The following is a 24,380-nucleotide window of genomic DNA, read 5'->3' on the forward strand; positions in this document are numbered from 1 at the left end:
CACCCAGTACTCTACCCAGCACCCTAGAGAATGTTGCCCTACGTACATAGAATCATTGAACAAAGGTCAATGTAATAATGTTTACATACTGTTTTACCCACGTTATAGGTATATACTGTATTCTAGTGAAGGCTCATCCAATGTAACTAGTGCTGTACACACCTTTCTGTTCATACACTGTCAAATCAAATGTTATTAGCCCCATGCTTCGTAAACAACAGGTGTAGACTAATAATGAAATGCTTAATTATGGGCCCTTCCACACAATGCAGAGAGAAATGTTTTGAAATAATAGAAAACATAATAATACGAGAAATAAATACAAAAAGAGAATCAGGTGTGTTGAAACTATGAAATAACATATGGAATCATGTAGTAACCAAAAATGTGTTAAACAATTCTTCAAAGTAGCCACCATTTGCCTTGATGACAGCTTTGCACACTCTTGGCATTCTCTCAACCAGCTTCATGACGTTGTCACCTGGAATGCGTTTCAATTAAAAGGTGTGCCTTGTTAAAAGTTAATTTGTGCAATTTATTTTCTTAATGCGTTTGAGCCAATCAATTGTGTTGTGACCAGGTAGGGGTGGTATACAGAACATAGCCCTATTTGGTAAAAGACCAAGTCCATATTATGGCAAGAACAGCTCAAATAAGCAATTCTAGGAAGAGTCTCGGGGGATCCAAACCTCTTCCATTTAAGAATGATGGAACACCAACTCACTGTTCTTCAATGCTGCAGAAATGTAACTGACCGGCTCGATTCGGTCTTATGTAGCAAAATTTGAAATTGTGATTTTTTACATTGGATAAAAGTAGAGACTCAGAGCTAGAAATTGGTATATCATACACAACAGTCGAGGAACAATGGAAAAGTAATTCTGCTTTGAAAGTTGACAAACTTGTAACCTCACTTTTGAGAAAATGGTGGACAGCTCTTCTTTGTCGACACCCATTCAGCATCGTTCACACCCAGCTAAGCTTTAGCACCACCCATCTCTCAGCATTCACATGTGAGGCTATGTACTAAACAACCAAAGATTTTCAAGGCTGAAGGCTAGTTTATACTACGGGTGTGTTTGTGAATATTATCTGGAGTGCCAGAGTGTGCTCTGGGCGTTCATAAACTCTAAGCGTTGTCAGATTGTCAGTTCATAATGTGGAAGGACCACCAGAGGGCAGGCTGGGCTCACGGATAGTAGCCCAACAAGGCATGGGAGACAAGGTAACCAGAGGCAATTAAGCACAGCTGACGGTACTAATGACATACTCTCCTTCCCCTATAAGAGAGAGAATGGAACCAGCAGAGGGGGGGGGAGAGAGAAACTATCTCTGGAAGATGGCCCCCGAGACAGAGGAGCTATCCAGGAAGAACCACTAAGACGGTGACAATCCCGTGACTTTTGTTGTAGTTTAAAGATAATCCTATTGTGTTCCTGTTTCATCTGGAGAAGAAGATGTATGTTTTTCCTTGGAAGATTTTCATTGATTATGTTGGAGTGTTTGTGTTGACCCAATGCCCTCAATAGAGAACTGTGTTCAATCAAGAAAACCTACTCCTGACTCGTTTATTCCACCTTCCGGCTTTAGAGTGACGCCCAATTACTCACAATAAACTCTGAGCGTTGTCAGATTGTCAGATCGTAAATTCAGAGCGTTTCGCTCTCGGAAGCATTCAGAGCGCACACTGGACGATCTGGCAGAGGAGTAAGGATGATCCGAGCATTCTGACCTAACAACAGCAGTCAAGCAACCAAGATAACTGGCTAATGTTGGCTAGCTGGATAGCTATTTCGCTTTTCAAGCCAATGTTTACTGACACCGGCCATATTCAACGGGTGTTGAGCATTCGTAAATGAGTCAGTTATTCTGCGCTCTGGCACACTCAGACAAGAGTGCTCTGAAATCGCAGTAGATAGCCGGAGCGAATTTACCAGCTACGTCTATCAACAGTTGTGGCAGTGACATCAAACATTCTATTGAAATAGTTAATTGCATAATGGAGGCTTTTGTTTAGACATGTAGCTAACGAACCATAATCCCAACTCATAACGTCACTACCCTGCATGAATCTGCAGGTAGCTAACCAACCAGGTTCAATGTTAGCTAGCTAACATTAGGCTATAACTAGCAATGCAAATGGCTCTGAGATACAAATAATATTACGACACAGATCATACACGTAACGTTAGCTAGCTAGCCAGCAGCACACTAACTTGAAACAAAAACTGACAAAATTAGAAACGTGTAATATCTGAAAATGTAGCTAGCTAGATTCTCTTATCCGTATACAAGGATGGATGCTACTCCCTCCGTCACGGATGCCATGGTTGCCCTTAGTTTGAAGATGTATAAAACACCTGTCTCCAGATTACAACAGCCTTCTGTGTGTTGTATTTTCGACTCCCTCAGCTATCATACTCTAATTCCACTGACTTCAAAACTCGGTCCTCCAGAAAGTGGAGAGCAACACTTATGCAGTTCTACTACATGATATCCTTCAAAAAAGCCGCATTCGAAAGGATTACCTACATAAACTGACCAGCTCATGTTATAGACAGATGCACGCTACATGGCAGACCAATCCGAACTCATCTCTTGGCTTGTCCAACCCATTCATTATCCCAGCCAATCATGGCTAGCGGGAAGGTTGCCATATTTTTCCGTGGCTAATCCAACTAGGCTCGTAATTTAACAACTGTATTGGTATTTACAGATAGCATACACGTTTGTAATTAAGACTCATGAAAGTTCACGTGTTCCAGAAGACAATTCTGCCAAAAAACACATTTTGATTTTAAAAAAAAGTTTACGTTCAAATGCCTCTCCTGTGAAGTAGTGACGTGCAACATACGCCCAGTTTCCAAAAATGAGTCACAAATGTTTTGGTACCCTTACCCAGGTCTGTACCTCGAAACAAAAATTATGTCGACCTCATGGCTTGGTTTTTGCTCGTACATGCACTGTCAAGTGTGGGACCTTATATAGAGAGGTGTGTGCCTTTCCAAATCATGTCCAATCAATTGAATTTACCACAGGTGAACTCCAATCAAGTAAAAATATCTCAAGGATGATTAATGATAACAGGATGCACCTGAGCTCAATTTCGAGTTTCATAGCAAAGGGTATAAATACTTATGTAAATAAGGTATCTGTTTTTTATTTTTAATATATTTGCAAACATTTCTAAAAACCTGTTTTTGCTTTGAAATGATGAGGTATTGTATGTAAATTGATGAGAGAAAAAAAGTATTGAATCCATCTTAGAGTAAGGCTGTAACCTAACAAAATGTGGAAAAGGGGTCTGAATACTTCCCGAACACACTGTAGCCATGTTATTACCTAGTACCTCTGACAGTACTGGTACTCCCTGTATACAGCCATGTTATTACCTAGTACCTCTGACAGTACTGGTACTCCCTGTATACAGCCATGTTATTACCTAGTACCTCTGACAGTACTGGTACTCCCTGTATACAGCCATGTCATTATCCGGTACCCCCCGCCCGTTGCCTCGGCGCCGGGTACCCCCCGCCCGTTGACCTGTTGTATTTGTGACAAATAAAATTTGCTTTGACAATATTGCCGACCGGCGGCTTTAAAGCCTCTCATTTGCCAATACAAAGCATCATCCATCCAGGGTTTATAAACTGCACATTATTGATTTCAACACGTTGTTTTGAAAAAAATTGCAGTTTTATAATGCTATTCTTAACATTTTGCCATGAGGCTGAGAGAAACTGTTGTAAAGCAAATTTCCGGACATTCTACACATTTCGATATTATATGCTATCTGGGGAGCCCTGGTTAGGGTTCAGGGTAATGTCCTCTCCCACGGTTGATATTTGGAATAACTCCATTGCATGCTCCTCGGGGCTTCATCTCCACCTCAAATGGATGAGAAAGCGAGGGGGGCTTAGGTGATATCCTACCTCTCCCTGGGTTAGGGTCAGGATGAGGGGTTAGGGGTCAGGATGAGGGGTTAGGGGTCAGGATGAGGGGTTAGGTTATATCCTACCTCTCCCTGGGTTAGGGTCAGGATGAGAGGTCAGGGCTTAGGTGATATCCTACCTCTCCCAGGGTTGGTTTTGACCACTACAGGTAACTCCCAGGGATCAGTGAAGTCCGGACCGTGGTTGTCCAGCAGTCTGACCAGACTTTCTCTACTCAGGACAACATGGGGTTCATACCGACCACTCAGCTTCTCTGCATTACTGTCAGTACTGACGCCCTAAACGTGACACAAACACCAACATTAGTGTATAAAATGAGGATTCTAAGTCATAACACTGTTTAGAAACATCAACGGAAGAGTGCTGCTGGAGTGTGTTTAATAGTTGAGTTCATATACAAAGTAGAGGTCGACCGATTCATCGGAATGGCCGATTAATTGGGGCCGATTTCAAGTTTTCATAATCGGTAATTGGCATTTTTAGACACCGATCATGTTTTTGCATTATTTAAACCAAATTGAACATGTTTCATTACTTATTTGAGGCTAAATAGATTTTATTGATGTATTATATTAAGTTAAAATAAAAGTGTTCATTCAGTATTGTTGTAATTGTCATTATTACAAATAAATAAATCGGCATCAGCTTTCTTTGGTCCTCCAATAATCGATATCGGCGTTGAAAAATCATAATCGGTCGACCTCTAATACAAAGGCCTCCCAAAGACTGAGTTCCAACCTGACAATAACCAATGATGTCTCTTTTTGTTGTAGTAATTAAGAAGTAACGCATCATTCTTACAGAGTGTGAGAGCTTTGCTTTCTTGACTGGAGGAATATCTGATGAAACAGTCTCGTAGTCAAATGCCAACTGTGCTTCATTAGGCACCACTTTGTGGTCTGTGATCACCACCTCGCCCTGCAGGCACACACAGGAGGAGAAGAGAGGTTCTGTGACAAGTACAAAGGATAACAGTTTATAGTACTACTATTATAGAGAATACATTATTCTAGTATATCTCACCATAGTATTACTGTTATATATAATACATTATTCTAGTATATCTCACCATAGTATTACTGTTATATATAATACATTATTCTAGTATATCTCACCATAGTATTACTGTTATATATAATACATTATTCTAGTATATCTCACCATAGTATTACTGTTATATAGAATACATTATTCTAGTATATCTCACCATAGTATTACTGTTATATATAATACATTATTCTAGTATATCTCACCATAGTATTACTGTTATATATAATACATTCTAGTATATCTCACCATAGTATTACTGTTATATAGAATACATTATTCTAGTATATCTCACCATAGTATCTAACCATAGTATTACTGTTATATAGAATACATTATTCTAGTATATCTCACCATAATATTACTGTTATATATAATACATTATTCTAGTATATCTCACCATAGTATTACTGTTATATGGAATACATTATTTTAGTATATCTCACCATAGTATTACTGTTATATAGAATACATTATTCTAGTATATCTCACCATAGTATCTCACCATAGTATTACTGTTATATATAATACATTATTTTAGTATATCTCACCATAGTATCTCACCATAGTATTACTGTTATATATAATACATTATTTTAGAATATCTCACCATAGTATTACTGTTATATAGAATACATTATTCTAGTATATCTCACCATAGTATTACTGTTATATAGAATACATTATCCTAGTATATCTCACCATAGTATTACTGTTATATAGAATACATTATTCTAGTATATCTCACCATAGTATTACTGTTATATAGAATACATTATTCTAGTATATCTCACCATAGTATTACTGTTATATAGAATACATTATTCTAGTATATCTCACCATAGTATTATTGTTATATAGAATACATTATTCTAGTATATCTCACCATAGTATTACTGTTATATAGAATACATTATTCTAGTATATCTCACCATAGTATTATTGTTATATAGAATACATTATTCTAGTATATCTCACCATAGTATTACTGTTATATAGAATACATTATTCTAGTATATCTCACCATAGTATTACTGTTATATAGAATACATTATTCTAGTATATCTCACCATAGTATTACTGTTATATAGAATACATTATTCTAGTATATCTCACCATAGTGAGCAGCTGTTTCTCAAAGTTGAGCTGGAGGCTAGAAGAGAAGTTTCCTCCTGTGAGGCTGGTTATCTCATGGATCTGATAGAGTTGGGGATACATCCTCATTTGGTCTAGACAGGCTCTCAGGTACTCCTGGAACAGAAAAGGATGAGAGTACCATACAGAGTTGTATCATCATCAGACTAGTAACCAGGAAGTAACAGTGCATTACCTCTGAGTAGAGAGCGGCCCCCTGGGATATGTAGTTGTAGTCGTTGGGACACATCCTGGCCACTTCCTGCAGGTACCTCATGAACTCTGACCTCTCACTGTTCACATGCAGCAACAGAGTCTGATCGGCATAGATAAACAGGGTTAGTGCTAGGTCGGGTAGGGTGAAGGCAAGCTGCGATTAGAATCTGACAAGGAGGGAGGCACAGGTCACAACATTGAGTTCTGTCAATGTCAATGCATGTTTTAAGTACAATGACCGAATGCCAAGGCTCTGACCCGACAGGCACAGTAACAGGCTCTGACCTTACAGGCACAGGCTCTGACCTTACAGGCACAGTCACAGGCTCTGACCTTACAGGCACAGGCTCTGACCTTACAGGCACAGTCACAGGCTCTGACCTTACAGGCACAGTCACAGGCTCTGACCTTACAGGCACAGTCACAGGCTCTGACCTTACAGGCACAGTCACAGGCTCTGACCTTACAGGCACAGTCACAGGCTCTGACCTTACAGGCACAGTCACAGGCTCTGACCTTACAGGCACAGTCACAGGCTCTGACCTTACAGGCACAGTCACAGGCTCTGACCTTACAGGCACAGTCACAGGCTCTGACCTTACAGGCACAGTCACAGGCTCTGACCCTACAGGCACAGTCACAGGCTCTGACCCTACAGGCACAGTCACAGGCTCTGACCCTACAGGCACAGTCACAGGCTCTGACCCTACAGGCACAGTCACAGGCTCTGACCTTACAGGCACAGGCTCTGACCTTACAGGCACAGTCACAGGCTCTGACCTTACAGGCACAGTCACAGGCTCTGACCTTACAGGCACAGTCACAGGCTCTGACCCTACAGGCACAGTCACAGGCTCTGACCTTACAGGCACAGGCTCTGACCTTACAGGCACAGTCACAGGCTCTGACCTTACAGGCACAGGCTCTGACCTTACAGGCACAGTCACAGGCTCTGACCCTACAGGCACAGTCACAGGCTCTGACCCTACAGGCACAGTCACAGGCTCTGACCCTACAGGCACAGGCTCTGACCCTACAGTCACAGGCTCTGACCTTAGTCACAGGCTCTGACCCTACAGTCACAGTCACAGGCTCTGACCTTACAGGCACAGGCTCTGACCCTACAGTCACAGTCACAGGCTCTGACCCTAAAGGCAGTCACAGGCTCTGACCCTACAGGCAGTCACAGGCTCTGACCTTACAGGCACAGTCAGAGGCTCTGACCCTACAGGCACAGTCACAGGCTCTGACCCTACAGGCACAGTCACAGGCTCTGACCCTACAGGCACAGTCACAGGCTCTGACCCTACAGGCACAGTCACAGGCTCTGACCTTACAGGCACAGTCACAGGCTCTGACCCAACAGGAACAGCCACAGTGTGACAAAAGCATAGAGTAGTGTTGAGAGCATTATGTGCACGAGGAGCTTCTCTGTTTGTATTGTATACAAATGTATTGTATTGGTAATGTTAAGAGCCAGTTGGTAGCCTACCTGAGAAGCCTCTCTGGGCTGTTTGCTGGTCAGCACATGGAGATATGTCAGCTGGTCTTTACTGGTGAGTCTGGAGAAACAGGGGTATGGAATCCTGGGCTCTGGGAACAACTCTGGTACCTGGCTGGGAAGGCTGGGGTCCTGGCCGGAGGGCCTAGGGTGACTAAGTTCCTGTCTGGAGACTCCCTCTCCAGCAGGCGGGTGATCATCTTTACGGTCACCGTGTTCATCCTGACTGTCAGAACAGGGTTCTCCGGTGGCACTCCTCTCATTATTTATGTTACTGTTGCTGTTTGACTGGTTCTGTGTAGAGGGGTGCTTGGCTGGTCCTGTTGTGTCCTCTAACTCCTCCTTCACGTCAACCTTTACTGTGGGACTGGATACCACAACAACTCCTCATCATTCTAATGGTTACCAGTTCTAATGGTTACCAGTTCAACATTCTAATGGTTACCAGTTCTAATGGTTACTAGTTCATCATTCTAATGGTTACCAGTTCTAATGGTTACCAGTTCATCATTCTAATGGTTACCAGTTCATCATTCTAATGGTTACCAGTTCTAATGGTTACCAGTTATAATGGTTACCAGTTATAATGGTTACCAGTTCATCATTCTAATGGTTACCAGTTCTAATGGTTACCAGTTCAACATTCTAATGGTCACCAGTTCTAATGGTCACCAGTTCTAATGGTCACCAGTTCTAATGGTTACCAGTTCTAATGGTTACCAGTGCTAATGGTTACCAGTTCTAATGGTTACCAGTTCTAATGGTTACCAGTTCATCATTCTAATGGTTACCAGTTCTAATGGTTACCAGTTCAACATTCTAATGGTTACCAGTTCTAATGGTTACCAGTTCTAATGGTCACCAGTTCAACATTCTAATGTATACCAGTTCTAATGTATACCAGTTCTAATGGTTACCAGTTCAACATTCTAATGGTTACCAGTTCTAATGGTTACCAGTTCATCATTCTAATGGTTACCAGTTCTAATGGTTACCAGTTCAACATTCTAATGGTTACCAGTTCTAATGGTTACCAGTTCTAATGGTTACCAGGTCATCAATCTAATGGTTACCAGTTCTAATGGTTACCAGTTCAACATTCTAATGGTTACCAGTTCTAATGGTTACCAGTTCTAATGGTTACCAGTTCTAATGGTTACCAGTGCTAATGGTTACCAGTGCTAATTGTTACCAGTTCTAATGGTTACCAGTTCATCATTCTATTGGTTACCAGTTCTAATGGTTACCAGTTCAACAATCTAATGGTTACCAGTTCTAATGGTTACCAGTTCATCATTCTAATGGTTACCAGTTCTAATGGTTACCAGTTCATCATTCTAATGGTTACCAGTTCTGATGGTTACCAGTTCTAATGGTTACCAGTTCTAATGGTTACCAGTTCTAATGGTTACCAGTTCTAATGGTTACCAGTTCAACATTCTAATGGTTACCAGTTCTAATGGTTACCAGTGCTAATGGTTACCAGTTCATCATTCTAATGGTTACCAGTTCAACAATCTAATGGTTACCAGTTCAACAATCTAATGGTTACCAGTTCAACAATCTAATGGTTACCAGTTCTAATGGTTACCAGTTCTAACAATGAGATAAAACTCCCCTCAATCTGCTGTCCACTGACGCCACGTTAGGTAGCCACTGACGCCACGTTAGGTAGCCACTGACGCCACGTTAGGCAGCCACTGACGCCACGTTAGGTAGCCACTGATGCCACGTTAGGTAGTGTTATATAAATATTCATACACATAGCTCATATAAACAAAGACATTCCGTCGTAAGAACACATACACCCAGCCATAAGACTGACCCCCTCTTCCTTATATAAACACACATCTCATCTCCCTCTAACTGGCCGGTCCCAAGAGCAAAGAACTTTTGCTGTGCACCAATGGGGCCCGCTCTGGCTAGAGCAAGGCCCGCCTCCAACCCTCCGACCAGTCAAGAAGACCGAAACGACAAGACTCCACCTACTTTATTCTATGTATAAAAATGAATGTAACCGTTGTATAAGGCCTCTTTTTCACCTGGCTCCTTGCCGAGTTATGTGAACTAGGTCCGTGCACGTAAAACTGCGGGACAAGATATCTCTGACTCATTAAACCTGTCTTTTGTTACAACTGAAATCCACTCTGTCCAGCGTCCGTGATTTGGTCTCAACTCTCCAGTATTTGAACACTAACAGAACTTGGTAGCAGAGTTTGGTTGTTCTTGAATTCGATCTATTATAAGTTAGTGTGAGAGGACGAGACTGATCACGGCTAAAAAAATCAGACGGAAGAGTGACTTCCCCAGCCATTCATCTTGCCTCAGGAAATCTGATCGGAGCGCTCTATATAAAGGTGAGCAGAGCCCGTTATATCGAAATCTGCATATTGTATTATAGCCTAAACCAAATTTTGATCAGAAAGTACTGGGCGTGAGTATGAATCGGTGCCCAAATTTTTTACATAAGAACCTAAGACATTGATTAAAGATATCTTGTTTTGTAAAAAAATAAATAAATAAATAAATAAATATATATATATATATATATATATATATATATATATATATATATATATATATATATATATATATATATATATATATATATATATATATATATATATATATATATATATATATTCTTATTAATGGGCCTATACTCAGTTATTTTAATAGGAATGTGTGAATTGTGATTGACCAATGTGTTAAATTCCTCCAGGGACCCTATTTGTTCTGAAATCTGCATAGAAAACTGTCCTAATTATATATGTATTGGGTTGTGTATAGAGGTGACGTTAAATAGTGGCTGTGTTTTAACACGTAAAGGACACAATTATGGATGTTGGAAATTCAATGAGAATTTCATACGAATGAATGAATGATAGATGAACCGAATCTGCAAGTAAAAATGTCCTATTTTGATACGTTCTATACTATCGAATAAGGTCTTGTGGAGGTGTGGTTATAGTTGGTTATAGATGAATCGAATCTGCAAGTAAAAATGTCCTATTTTGATACGTTCTGTACTATCGAATAAGGTCTTGTGGAGGTGTGGTTATAGATGAACCGAATCTGCAAGTAAAAATGTCCTATTTTGATACGTTCTGTACTATCGAATAAGGTCTTGTGGAGGTGTGGTTATAGTTGAATTATAGATGAACCGAATCTGCAAGTAAAAATGTCCTATTTTGATACGTTCTGTACTATCGAATAAAGGTCTTGTGGAGGTGTGGTTATAGTTGAATTATGGATGAACCGGATCTGCAAGTAAAATCTCCTGTTGATACATATAACATCGAATAGGTCTTGTGGAGGTGTGGTTGGATTGAATGAATCTGCATGAAAAATGCCCTATTAAAAAAGCTGTGTATTATTTAATAGGTTTTGTAAGAGGTGTAGTCGAGTAGATACAGGATATGTAAGTTTGGCGTTCCACAAGACAGAGATCGGGAATGAGGTGGCTATTGCACATCAAACAATAAACATAATATGAACCAGAGTTGACATTCCATGATTTGGAGATGGGGGAAATTAAATTGAAAGAAACGTTTGTCGCGGAGTAGGTTGGGATACGTAACTGGGCTATTAGGCACACGTGCTGATAGACAAAGCCACCTTAGTATCGAATGGCCGTGCAACTTTGATTGACAGCAGCCGGGCTGGAATACTGATTTTCGCTTTTTTCATTCCTGTTGATATTGCCTAAAGTTTAAAATTATTCTGACAATTGCTATAGAATCGCTGGAATTTACTGATATAAGTTCATAAAGGAACTTACTGAATTGTTTCTAGAAAGTATTTAAATAAGCCGCCGAGCTTAGTACAGACTTTGACAGACGCTAAAAGCTACACACTGATTTTTGGGTTTTTCTATTCTATCCATATTTCCTAAAGATATAGAATTATTCTGACAATTGCTATAGAATCGCTCGAATTTACTGATATAAGTTCATAAAGGAATTTACCGAATTGTTTACAGAAAGTATTTAAATAATTCACTGAACAACTCTTAGTTGTCTAGAAATTCTATCTATATTTCCTAAAGAGCTAGAATTACTCTGAAAATTGTTATAGAACCGCATATATTCACTGATATATTGTTCCAAAAGGAAATCGCCGAATCATTTTTAGAAAATACCTAAACGAATCGCTGAACAAATTCAAATAAAATACCGGAGAAACAGACACGTGGCGGGCGTCACATACTGATAACCCCCTTTGTATGCGAGGGTGGGGGTAGAAGAGATAAGCCATTGCCAGTACAGCAGTATATCTAAGCATACAACGATAGAAATAAACACCACATAGTAAGGATTGAATATACCTAAATAACGCATTATACACATTATCAGACGAACTAGATAAAATGTCTGCAGCTACCACGCCCAAACTAAAATTCAATAAATATTTAGATCAGAATATGATTGATAGAGCGGGAGGTAAAGAACAGTATGGGAAAGTGGAGAAAGTGTGGAAAGGATTACGGATAAGATGGACACAAGCAGGTTATTTTAGCGGAGGACCACCTACAGGGGGGAAACTCCAAGATATGCAGACAGAATTAGAGGACGCAGTAGAGCATGCAAAAGCGAGTGAGGCGGAGAGAAACAAGATACACAGGTTCAAAAAAGTAGGTACAAGAGAGAGAGAGAGAGAGTGGAGGGGGAGCTCAAGATAGGTACATGGGCCATACAGGAGAGTAGGAGGGTACTACCAAAAAACACACCAGACATGATGTGCGTGGCTATTGTGGCGTCGGGGGATGTTAAAGCTCCGCCTGAGAACTTGCCCACGGCTCCCCCTGTAGCCGTTTCTCCCTCACTATATCCACAATTGACAATGGAGGCAGTGCAGCCCCCGCCATACTCAAAGGGACAAAATCACCGGAGCCCATCACACAACCCATTCCTGCCCAGGGCACCTCCCACAATACAGGCTCCAGTTCTGAGAATAGACCAAGGGGAGTTAAAAGGGGAAATTACCCTGGGGATAACGGCTGGCCATATGGTATGTGAACAGTTCGAAACTGGGATTCCAGGAGCAGGAGACCTCCCCCAGGAACGGAGGCCGCAATGCTCCTCTGTGAACTCTCTCACCTCTGAAACCAGAGGACACCTACAAACAAGATTAGATTCAAACCACTTCTATCAGACGGATAGGGAGGACTGTCATCAGAACATGGATATCGAAAACGAAGAAGAAATTGACATGGTGCTCACCCCAGCTCCGATGGGAGCTCCAAACGTGACTAAGATGCAGGAGCTGCTGAAATCATCAATAGCTCGAGCTAAGGAACTCAGGGAGCTAATAGCTAACCAAGATAACAACAGAGAGGGAGCCTACCGTGTGGAAGGCATAATGAGAGGAACAGTAACCAAAGTTACCGAATCAATGGGGTCCGAAACACTCCGTCAGTCCTCCAGAATTGCTGATAGAAGAGAGCGAGAGCAGGAGATGGCAGGACAGTACCCCCTGCGACCGACACCAGGTGATGCACACACTGTGGAGTACCAGCCCTGGAAAATGACTGATTTAACAACACTGATGGGACAGATGCCTAGCCTACATGGAGGAGCTTCAGCGTGGCTACTTCAACTGCAGACACTTACGTCAGGCCTGCAACTCTGCCTAGGAGACATGAAAGCACTTCTAGCAAGAGCCACCGACCACGGTACCATGGAGGCCCTCATGACAGCAGCTGACCTTGGATGGCGGGCCCCAACACTGCCCATAGACCACTTCCGTACCAGATTATGGGAAGTTCTACGGAGAGCATACCCTACAGAAAGAAACCATGCCACCTTATCCTCCTTCACAATCAACCCAGGTGAGCAACCTGCAGCATACCTGGACAGGGCTAAGACCACATGGAGATCGGTCCACGAAGAACCATTCGATCACACTGATACCACACTCAGCATGTGGAAGGAAATGGTGGTCAACGGGTGTCCTGGAGATGTTAAAACCAAACTCGGAACGGTAGGGTTGATTGCACTTCCTCTGACCCAATTCAATACGCATGTGCACCACCATGTGACCCAGCACAACAAGGAAAGAGGGGGTGCTGAGAGCCAGGTGCAGTCCCTCCAGGTACAACTCCTGAAACTCCAATTGAAGGAAGCACAACAAGGAGAAAAACCTAAGAAACAGATGGTGGCGGAAGAAACGAAGGAGCCGGGAACCAAAACAGACATCTCCCAAATAGTGGCCCAGACTGTCGCTCAGATGATCCAACAGCAGGCAGCCTCACTCACGGCCACTAGGGGGGCCCAACCACCCCAATACCCTCCCCCGCAGCAGTATATCCTGCAACAACAACACCCAGTATGGGCTCGACGGGGTCCCTACACTGGACAACACAGAGGGGGAAACTACCAGTGTTTTAACTGCGGAATTCCCGGTCATTTTGCCAGAGATTGCATGAAACCACTCTCCCCGCAGCAACAGCAATGGAGAGCAAGAGGAAGTGGGGGAAACCCACCTCTGCAACATCAGCAACCAGGACCCACACCCATGCATCAGCAACAGCCAGCATACAACCACCCAGAATCTAGCCACATGCAGCAGGAGCAGCATTACAACCAACCCTCCCACTTCAACACCTGATCACCCAGTAAGAATGATGAGGATGCCACTCCTGCCGATGACCACACTGTCTGAAGCCCAAGAAGTGTACTGGCTAAAATGCCTACCCACAGGGCCTGCCACCCCTCACATCCAGTTTAAGTTCAACCAACTGAAAGCTCAAATCTACACTCTGCACCCATATAAGACTCCCCAAGCTGAGATCCATTGCACACTCAATGCAACAGAAACTGATGACTGCCTCTACACTGCAGACTGGGACGAAGACATGATGCACCTGACCCCACCTATCAGGTGTTGTACCATTGGGTGTGGCCCAGAGGGGGTGGCAGCACCGGTCATCCTACGATCAAGGAACCTCCATGCACCCCTGGCCTGGACGGCTGAAGCATCAACAGCCATAGCACTCCTGAAAACAGATCTATCAGCGGCAGCAGCTCTGACTGCACCTGACTACAAGAACAAGTTCCATTTGGATGTTTCTGAAAGGGAAGGATTCACCTCATCCGTCCTATTCCAGAAACAAGAGGGGGAGAGAAGGGTCTTGATGTACTACTCTTCAAACTTGACCACATTGAGGTAGGACAGTCAACATGCTCCAGATACGTTGCTGCAGTAGCAAAAGCTATTGAAAAAACAGCTCACCTCGTGATGTCACCCTTCAATCAGCCATCATCCCTCAACCAGCATCGGCCAAATTAGCTGAAATCATCGGATTGACGCAGGTCCTCATCAGAGGAAAAGAAAAGACTGAATATCTATACAGACTCAGCCCATGCCCATGAAGCAGGCCACACTGATGGACCCAGAACTTTTATGAGAAACACATGGCCCCACACACGAAGGCAAACTAAAGACCCTCCAAAAAGGCCTCGCACATCTGGTGGCACCCTCACATAAAAAATATGACTGACTTATTTTATGACGATGATTTATTTTGTGACGAATGCAATGGTTGTGACAGACACAACCCAAAGAAACCATATCGAACACCAATGGGCTCATACTTAATACCTAATGCATGTTTTCAGGATATTAGTATAGACTACACCGACATGGGCCCCGAAAATTTATCTAAAGGCAAACTCTATCTCCTAGTCATAGTAGATAGGTTCTCCAAATGGGTAGAGGCAATAATAACAAAAGGGGAGGATGCTAGGTCAGTCTTTGAGTGGCTACAAACCAAACTAATACCCAGGTATGGCATCCCAAGACGAATCAAATTTGACAAATGGCTTACATTTAACAAACACCTGAGACAGGTGGAAGAAAGATTTGGCATAACCCACAGATTTGGATCTAAGTACAGGCCCCAATCCCAAAATCTGGTGGAACGTCAAACCAAAAGCAAAAGCTAAGATAGCTAAAGTATGTGCCTCATGGGATAATGACTGGTAGAGTCATGCATGGTCCACCAAGGGAGGGAGGTCATATGCCCGCCCTTGATGTACAACAAATTGTAATGTCTAATTATGTGAAAAAACTGACGGTTCTCTCTGCAGCACTCTCTACCCAGGTTCACAAGGTCCAGGAGGGGGAGCTGCCGGGGGACACGCCACTACTGAAGGTAAAGGTTGGTGACGGGGTGAGGGTTACAGTCCACAAGAGAAAGTGGCTGGAACCCAGGTGGACTGGACCGTACGAAGTGAAGGAGGTTACTTCACACTCAGTCCAGGTCAAAGGTAAATCAGGCACACCTTGGCACCGCCTTACACATTGCACCCCAGCCCCAATTCCTTCTAGAACACTGACTGAAGTCAGAGCTGATTTGAGCGGCCTAAATTCGATTCCAAATGAAGACACTCCTTCCTCAGGTGATGCGGCATCAAACTCTGCCTCCCCTGAGAAGGGAACCTCGCCCAGTTAGAGGGAAATTTCTCCCTCTCTGGGTGAGGCTGGGGATATCTGGTCCCTTATTTGTGATATTCCTACTGATATGTGGAGTAACCCTAGGACTTTCACATGGTTAATTGAACAACTATTTCACCCTGCCACATCACGTACACCAACCCCTACACATGTCCCTAACTCTTTTCCTGATATCACTCCCTCCAATCACTCCCATCCCAAACGTAGCACTACACCTACAGACCCACCATGCAAACCAGACAAGGTTAGGAGCACCACCTTATGTATACCCACGATTGCAACCGCCACCTTTCTGCTATAGTTTTCACGTCTAATAGACGTGAAGAGAGGGATTTGTTATATAAGTATTCATACACATAGCTCATAAACAAAGACATTCCGTCGTAAGAACACATACACCCAGCCACAAGACTGACCCCCTCTATTGGTCGGATGCTCAGGATAAGGCTCTGCTGTGCACCAATGGGGCTTCTGCTCTGGCTAGAGCAAGGCCCGCCTCCAACCCTCCGACCAGTCAAGAAGACCGAAACGACAAGACTCCACCTACTTTATTCTATGTATAAAAATGAATGTAACCGTAGTATAAGGCCTCTTTTTCACCTGGCTCCTTGCCGAGTTATGTGAACTAGGTCCGTGCACGTAAAACTGCGGGACAAGATATCTCTGACTCATTAAACCTGTCTTTTGTTACAACTGAAATCCACTCTGTCCAGCGTCCGTGATTTGGTCTCAACTCTCCAGTTTTTGAACACTATCAGTAGCCACTGACGCCACGTTAGGTAGCCACTGACGCCACGTTAGGCAGCCACTGACGCCACGTTAGGTAGCTACTGACTCCAAGTTATGTAGCTACTGACTCCAAGTTAGGTAGCTACTGACTCCAAGTTAGGTAGCCACTGACTCCAAGTTAGGTAGCCACTGACTCCAAGTTAGGTAGCTACTGACTCCAAGTTAGGTAGCTACTGACTCCAAGTTATGTAGCTACTGACTCCAAGTTAGGTAGCTACTGACTCCAAGTTAGGTAGCCACTGACTCCAAGTTAGGTAGCCACTGACTCCAAGTTATGTAGCTACTGACTCCAAGTTAGGTAGCTACTGACTCCAAGTTAGGTAGCCACTGACTCCAAGTTAGGTAGCCACTGACTCCAAGTTAGGTAGCCACTGACTCCAAGTTAGGTAGCCACTGACGCTACCTTAGGTAGCCACTGACGCTACGTTAGGTAGCCACTGACGCTACGTTAGGTAGCCACTGACGCTACGTTAGGTAGCCACTGACGCTACGTTAGGTAGCCACTGACGCTAGCTGCATACTGTACCTTACAACAGCGATAGCCCACAGTCCCTTGATGGTCGGCGCCAGGGAGTACTTATCATATAGGTCTTTGTTAAATAATAGACCGTCTGGGGCTGGGAGCGGGACGTCCTCCCTACGAGGAGATAGGGAACAGCGTTTCATCAGGATTATGTTACAACTAGCGTTAACATCTCTACAGCTAGCAAACCTCAAACTTGACATAGTTTAAATATCGTTAGTTAAGCGCCAAATGTCCCCAAACATTTTCGCCAACTGGTTAATCACAAACCAAGCTCACCATGTCAGCTCCATATGTACCGCTGTTTTAGGTTGGCGTGGTTATGAGATAAGATGTAGCTGAGGATAATACAACTATAAATAGTTAACTAGTAGCCAGTTATGGCATTGAATGGCATTGATGTGAGCTTCAACCTGAAACCGCTGTGATACAGCCAAGAACTACTAAGTGCTTCCGGGTCAGGACTTTTGGAATCCTTCAGAATAAATGTCCTGTATCAAAATCAAATCAAACTTTATTTGACACATGCGCTGAATACAACATGTGTAGAAAATATTCACCAAATAAACAAAAGTTTAAAATATACAAAATTAGCACAACAAAACAAAATGAGGCTATATACAGGGGGTACCGCTACAGATTCAATGGTGGTACAGGTTAGTCAAGGTAATTTGTACATGTAGGTAGGGGTGAAGTGACCATGCATAGATAATAAACAGCTAGTAGCAGTAGTGTACAAAACAATGGGGGGGGACATTTTATTAATTATTCAGAAGTCTGATGGCTTGGGGGTCAGAGCCTTTCGGTCCTAGACGCTCCAGTACCACTTGCTGGTGAATAATTACTGCAAAAATTATATTTTATACTGGTTATCATACAAATAATAATTAAAAGTATTGCTATAAGATAAGTAATTGCTTTTTGTATGCTTTTTGTGTGTTCTTAACATTTATTGCACCGTACACAATTATCTATTCTTTGTGTCACAGTAAAACAGGGGTTCTCTGGGTGTAAGCTATATATGACAAAACTGAAATGTTGAATTGTTTCAATGAGCACTTTGTATCATCTGGTAGGCTGTTTGATTCAGTGTCCTCTGTCTCTGTACAACCCTGTGTGGATGAACCAGTGAGAGCTGGTCAAACTTTTAGCTTTTTGCCATTCTCAGTACAGGTGGTACATAAAGCCCTGAAATCCTTAGATCAGAGAAAGCCTGCAGGTCCTGATCTTTTTGATCCCTGCTTTTTAAATCTGGCAGCTGATTTCATCGCTGAACCACTTACATATCTGTTCAATCTAACCCTGGAATGTAATGAAATTCCAAAGATCTGGAAATCAGCATTTATCCTACCACTTTTAAAAGGGGGAGATCCAACTCTTTTATATAATTATAGGCCAATCTCAAAGCTGTCACCCCTGGTGAAAATACTTGAAACCCTTGTGAGTGGACAGCTCAAAGAGTTTTTATTTACTAACTCTATTTTATCAATGTACCAATCGGGCTTCAGGAAGAAGCATAGCACAATTACAGCAGCCATGAAGGTTTTAAATGATATCACCGAAGCCATTGACTAAAAACAGCACTGTCTCACTTTTTATTGATCTCTCTAAGGCTTTTGATACAGTTGATCATGCTATACTAAGGCAGAGATTGTCGAGTGTAGGTCTTTCGGAGCATGCAGTTGCATGGTTTTCTAACTATCTGTCTGATAGAACTCAGTGCACTCAATTTGATGGGCTTATGTATGTTATGTATGTCTAACCACAAGGCTACCTACCACCTCTAACCACTAGGCTACCTGCCGCCTCTAACCACGAGGCTACCTGCCGCCTCTAACCACAAGGCTACCTGCCGTCTAACCACTAGGCTACCTGCCACCTCTAACCACTAGTGTCAAGCCCTGACGATAGAGAGCCCTCAGGGTTACGTATTTCACGATCATTATATCTTTGTTGTTTTGGAAGTTTCACTATCATTAAAATGTGGAACTCTACTCACGCTGCGCCTTGGTCTAATTATTTATACGACGGTCGTGACAACTAGGCTACCTGCCTCATCTAACTACTAGGCTACCTACCAGCCTTTCTGAAAGAAATGTAATAATTCAGAATACTAGACCATAATTCAGAATACTAGACCAGTGGGCTTATGATTTAGCCACAGAGGATCAATATCTTTAAAAAAAAAAGGCCTACATGTGGATTGTGTGTTGTCCCATAACAAGGCATAGCCTACCTAAATCAAATCAAATCAAATTTTATTTGTCACATACACATGGTTAGCAGATGTTAATGCGAGTGTAGCGAAATGCTTGTGCTTCTAGTTCCGACAATGCAGTAATAACAAGTAATCTAACTAACAATTCCAAAACTACTGTCTTGTACACAGTGTAAGGGGATAAAGAATATGTACATAAGGATATATGAATGAGTGATGGTACAGAGCAGCATAGGCAAGATACAGTAGATGGTATCGAGTACAGTATGTACAAATGAGATGAGTATGTAAACAAAGTGGCATAGTTTAAAGTGGCTAGTGATACATGTATTACATAAGGATACAGTCAATGATATAGAGTACAGTATATACGTATGCATATGAGATGAATAATGTAGGGTAAGTAACATTATATAAGGTAGCATTGTTTAAAGTGGCTAGTGATATATTTACATCATTTCCCATCAATTCCCATTATTAAAGTGGCTGGAGTTGAGTCAGTGTCAGTGTGTTGGCAGCAGCCACTCAGTGTTAGTGGTGGATTGTGGACCTGTGGATTGTGTGTTGTCCCATAACAAGGCATAGCCTACCTGTGGATTGTGTGTTGTCCCATAACAAGGCGTAGCCTACCTGTGGATTGCGTGTTGTCCCATAACAAGGCATAGCCTACCTGTGGATTGTGTGTTTCTGACAATGCTAACATATATTTTAGCCTAAGCTCGGGGTTCTAACAACGGGTTGGTTTGTCGGCAACAACACAGCTGCTAGTGATACACGGGTCCTGTATTTTTGGAGTCGAGTCTGACTCCTGTATTTTTGGAGTCGAGTCCGACTCCTGTATTTTTAGAGTTGAGTCCGACTCCTGTATTTTTGGAGTTGAGTCCGACTCCTGTGGTTGGAGTTGTAGGAGTCGACTCTTGCTTGACTCCCAAAACATGCTGAAACGGATGCGCACACATGTACACACCATTTCATTATTGCAGAGTCCTACTAGGAAGATTGCGTCTGCATTCTAGAGACTATAGCTTGTGTGTCTATGTACGCTGACGGCTCAACACGTCAGCTGCAACAATCAAATAAATAACTGAGACACTTAACACAGAGCTCCAGTCAGTTTTAGAATGGCTAACTAGCAATAGGCTTGTGCTAAATATCTCAAAAACTAAAGGCATCATTTTTGGGACAAATCACTCACTCAACGCTAAACCTCGTTTAGATCTATTATTGAATAATGTGGTTATTGAGCAAATTGAGGAGACTACACTGCTAGGTGTAACCCTAGATAGCAAGCTTTCATGGTCAAAATATGTAGACTCAGTGGTTGCTAAAAATGGGAAGAGTTATGTCCATGATAGGGCTTTGCTCTGCCTTCTTGACATCTCAGTCGACAAGACAGGTCCTACTGGCCCTAGTTTTGTTGCACCTGGAATACTGCCCAACGGTCACTTGCGGAAAAGAAGGACATCGGTAAATTGCAGTTGGTCCAGAATAAAGTAGCACGTATCACACTTACACTACCGTTCAAAAGTTTGGGGTCACTTAGAAATGTCCTTGTTTTTGAAAGAAAAGCATGTTTTTTTTGTCCATTAAAATAACATCAAATTTATCAGAAATACAGTGTAGACATTTGTTAATGTTTTAAATGACTATTGGTTGGTTCGAAGAGCATTCTAGAAATACAGGTGTGCCAAGCTTGTAGCTTCACACCCAAGAACACTCAAGGATGTAATCGCTTCCAAAGGTGCTTCAACAAAGTACTGAGTAAAGGGTCTGAATACTAATGTAAATGTGATATTTTGTGTATTTAGTTTTTGCAAACAATGCTAAAAAACAGGTTTGTGTAGATTGGGGAATTTTTATTTTTTTAGAATAAGGCTCTAACGTAACAAAATATGGAAAAAGTGAAGGGGTCTGAATGATTCCCGAATGCACTGGATGTATGCTATCTGTTGCCTGCAAATTACAGATACTAACTGTTCTCTTATGTGATTGCTATCAGTTTTACAAAATACAATGTAAGTACAAATAGTTCACTACAAATATAAACACATTGTTGGTTTTAATACATTATAGGTATAGTACTGGACCAGAGCTACCTGGACAGAGGTTGGTACCCCTGTATAGCCTAGTTATTGTTATTTTATTGTGTTTCTTTTTATTATTATTTTTACTTTAGTTAATTTGGTTTATTTCTTGAACTGGATTTTTGGTTAATTCAGCATTTCACTGTGAGGTCTACTACACCTGTTGTATTCAGCATTTCACTGTCAGGTCTACTACACCTGTTGTATTCAGCATGTCACTGTGAGGTCTACTACACCTGTTGTATTCAGCATTTCACTGTGAGGTCTACTACACCTGTTGTATTCAGCATTTCACTGTGAGGTCTACTACACCTGTTGTATTCAGCATTTCACTGTAAGGTCTACCACATCTGTTGTATTCAGCATTTCACTGTGAGGTCTACTACACCTGTTGTATTCAGCATTTCACTGTAAGGTCTACCACATCTGTTGTATTCAGCATTTCACTGTAAGGTCTACTACACCTGTTGTATTCAGCATTTCACTGTGAGGTCTACTACACCTGTTGTATTCAGCATTTCACTGTGAGGTCTACTACACCTGTTGTATTCAGCATTTCACTGTGAGGTCTACTACACCTGTTGTATTCAGCATTTCACTGTAAGGTCTACTACACCTGTTGTATTCAGCATTTCACTGTAAGGTCTACTACACCTGTTGTATTAAGCATTTCACTTTAAGGTCTACTACACCTGTTGTATTCAGCATTTCACTGTAAGGTCTACTACACCTGTTGTATTCAGCATTTCACTGTGAGGTCTACTACACCTGTTGTATTCAGCATTTCACTGTGAGGTCTACTACACCTGTTGTATTCAGCATTTCACTGTGAGGTCTACTACACCTGTTGTATTCAGCATTTCACTGTAAGGTCTACTACACCTGTTGTATTCAGCATTTCACTGTGAGGTCTACTACACCTGTTGTATTCAGCATTTCACTGTAAGGTCTACTACACCTGTTGTATTCAGCATTTCACTGTGAGGTCTACTACACCTGTTGTATTCAGCATTTCACTGTAAGGTCTACTACACCTGTTGTATTCAGCATTTCACTGTAAGGTCTACTACACCTGTTGTATTCAGCATTTCACTTTAAGGTCTACTACACCTGTTGTATTCAGCATTTCACTGTAAGGTCTACTACACCTGTTGTATTCAGCATTTCACTGTGAGGTCTACTACACCTGTTGTATTCAGCATTTCACTGTAAGGTCTACTACACCTGTTGTATTCAGCATTTCACTGTAAGGTCTACTACACCTGTTGTATTCAGAATTTCACTTTAAGGTCTACTACACCTGTTGTATTCAGCATTTCACTGTGAGGTCTACTACACCTGTTGTATTCAGCATTTCACTGTAAGGTCTACTACACCTGTTGTATTTGGCATTTCACTGTAAGGTCTACTACACCTGTTGTATTCAGCATTTCATTGTAAGGTCTACTACACCTGTTGTATTCATCATTTCACTGTAAGGTCTACTACACCTGTTGTATTCAGCATTTCACTGTGAGGTCTACTACACCTGCTGTATTCAGCATTTCACTGTAAGGTCTACTACACCTGTTGTATTCAGCATTTCACTGTGAGGTCTACTACACCTGTTGTATTCAGCATTTCACTGTAAGGTCTACTACACCTGCTGTATTCAGCATTTCACTGTAAGGTCTACCTACACCTGTTGTATTCAGCATTTCACGGTAAGGTCTACCTACACCTGTTGTATTCAGCATTTCACTGTAAGGTCTACCTACACCTGTTGTATTCAGCATTTCACTGTAAGGTCTACCTACACCTGTTGTATTCAGCATTTCACGGTAAGGTCTACCTACACCTGTTGTATTCAGCATTTCACGGTAAGGTCTACCTACACCTGTTGTATTCAGCATTTCACGGTAAGATCTACCTACACCTGTTGTATTCAGCATTTCACGGTAAGGTCTACCTACACCTGTTGTATTCAGCATTTCATGGTAAGGTCTACCTACACTTGTTGGCTCATGTGACAAATAATGTTTGATTTTAATTGAAAAAACATACCATAGTAAACAGGCAGTAAATAACAACAACCCATAGTAAACAGGCAGTAAATAACAACAACCCATAGTAAACAGGCAGTAAATAACAACAGCCCATAGTAAACAGGCAGTAAATAACAACAGCCCATAGTAAACAGGCAGTAAATAACAACAACCCATAGTAAACAGGCAGTAAATAACAACAACCCATAGTAAACAGGCAGTAAATAACAACAACCCATAGTAAACAGGCAGTAAATAACAACAACCCATAGTAAACAGGCAGTAAATAACAACAACCCATAGTAAACAGGCATTAAATAACAACAGCCCATAGTAAACAGGCAGTAAATAACAACAACCCATAGTAAACAGGCAGTAAATAACAACAACCCATAGTAAACACAAAGAAAAAATCAGCGACAGCCTGTCTGTCT

The 24,380-nt window shown here is 42.0% G+C and overlaps 1 protein-coding gene across 8 annotated transcripts in view; it reads right to left on the reverse strand.

Moving 5' to 3' along the window:
* ice2 (interactor of little elongation complex ELL subunit 2) overlaps positions 1-18,081 on the reverse strand; it is a 48,679-nt gene extending 30,598 nt beyond the window's left edge. For 7 of the 8 annotated variants that reach the window (XR_016495011.1, XR_016495010.1, XR_016495007.1 and 4 more), the window contains exons 1-7: positions 17,900-18,080; positions 17,624-17,734; positions 7,843-8,218; positions 6,331-6,450; positions 6,117-6,251; positions 4,755-4,871; positions 4,072-4,231 (exon numbers count right to left, since the gene is read on the reverse strand). Coding sequence is in view for 3 of the 8 variants with exons in the window: in XM_036968904.2 (XP_036824799.2) it covers positions 4,072-4,231; positions 4,755-4,871; positions 6,117-6,251; positions 6,331-6,450; positions 7,843-8,218; positions 17,624-17,734; positions 17,900-17,913 (1,033 nt within the window). In the remaining 5 variants the exon portion in view is untranslated. Of the gene's footprint in view, positions 1-4,071; positions 4,232-4,754; positions 4,872-6,116; positions 6,252-6,330; positions 6,451-7,842; positions 8,219-17,623; positions 17,735-17,899 lie in introns of all 8 variants that reach the window. The other variant, XM_036968903.2, reaches the window with a different exon arrangement.
* Positions 18,082-24,380: the final 6,299 nt, after the last annotated feature.

This window comes from Oncorhynchus mykiss, chromosome 4, assembly GCF_057628025.1.
Source record: "Oncorhynchus mykiss isolate SJ-2025 chromosome 4, ASM5762802v1, whole genome shotgun sequence".
Classification (NCBI taxonomy): Eukaryota; Metazoa; Chordata; class Actinopteri; order Salmoniformes; family Salmonidae; genus Oncorhynchus; species Oncorhynchus mykiss.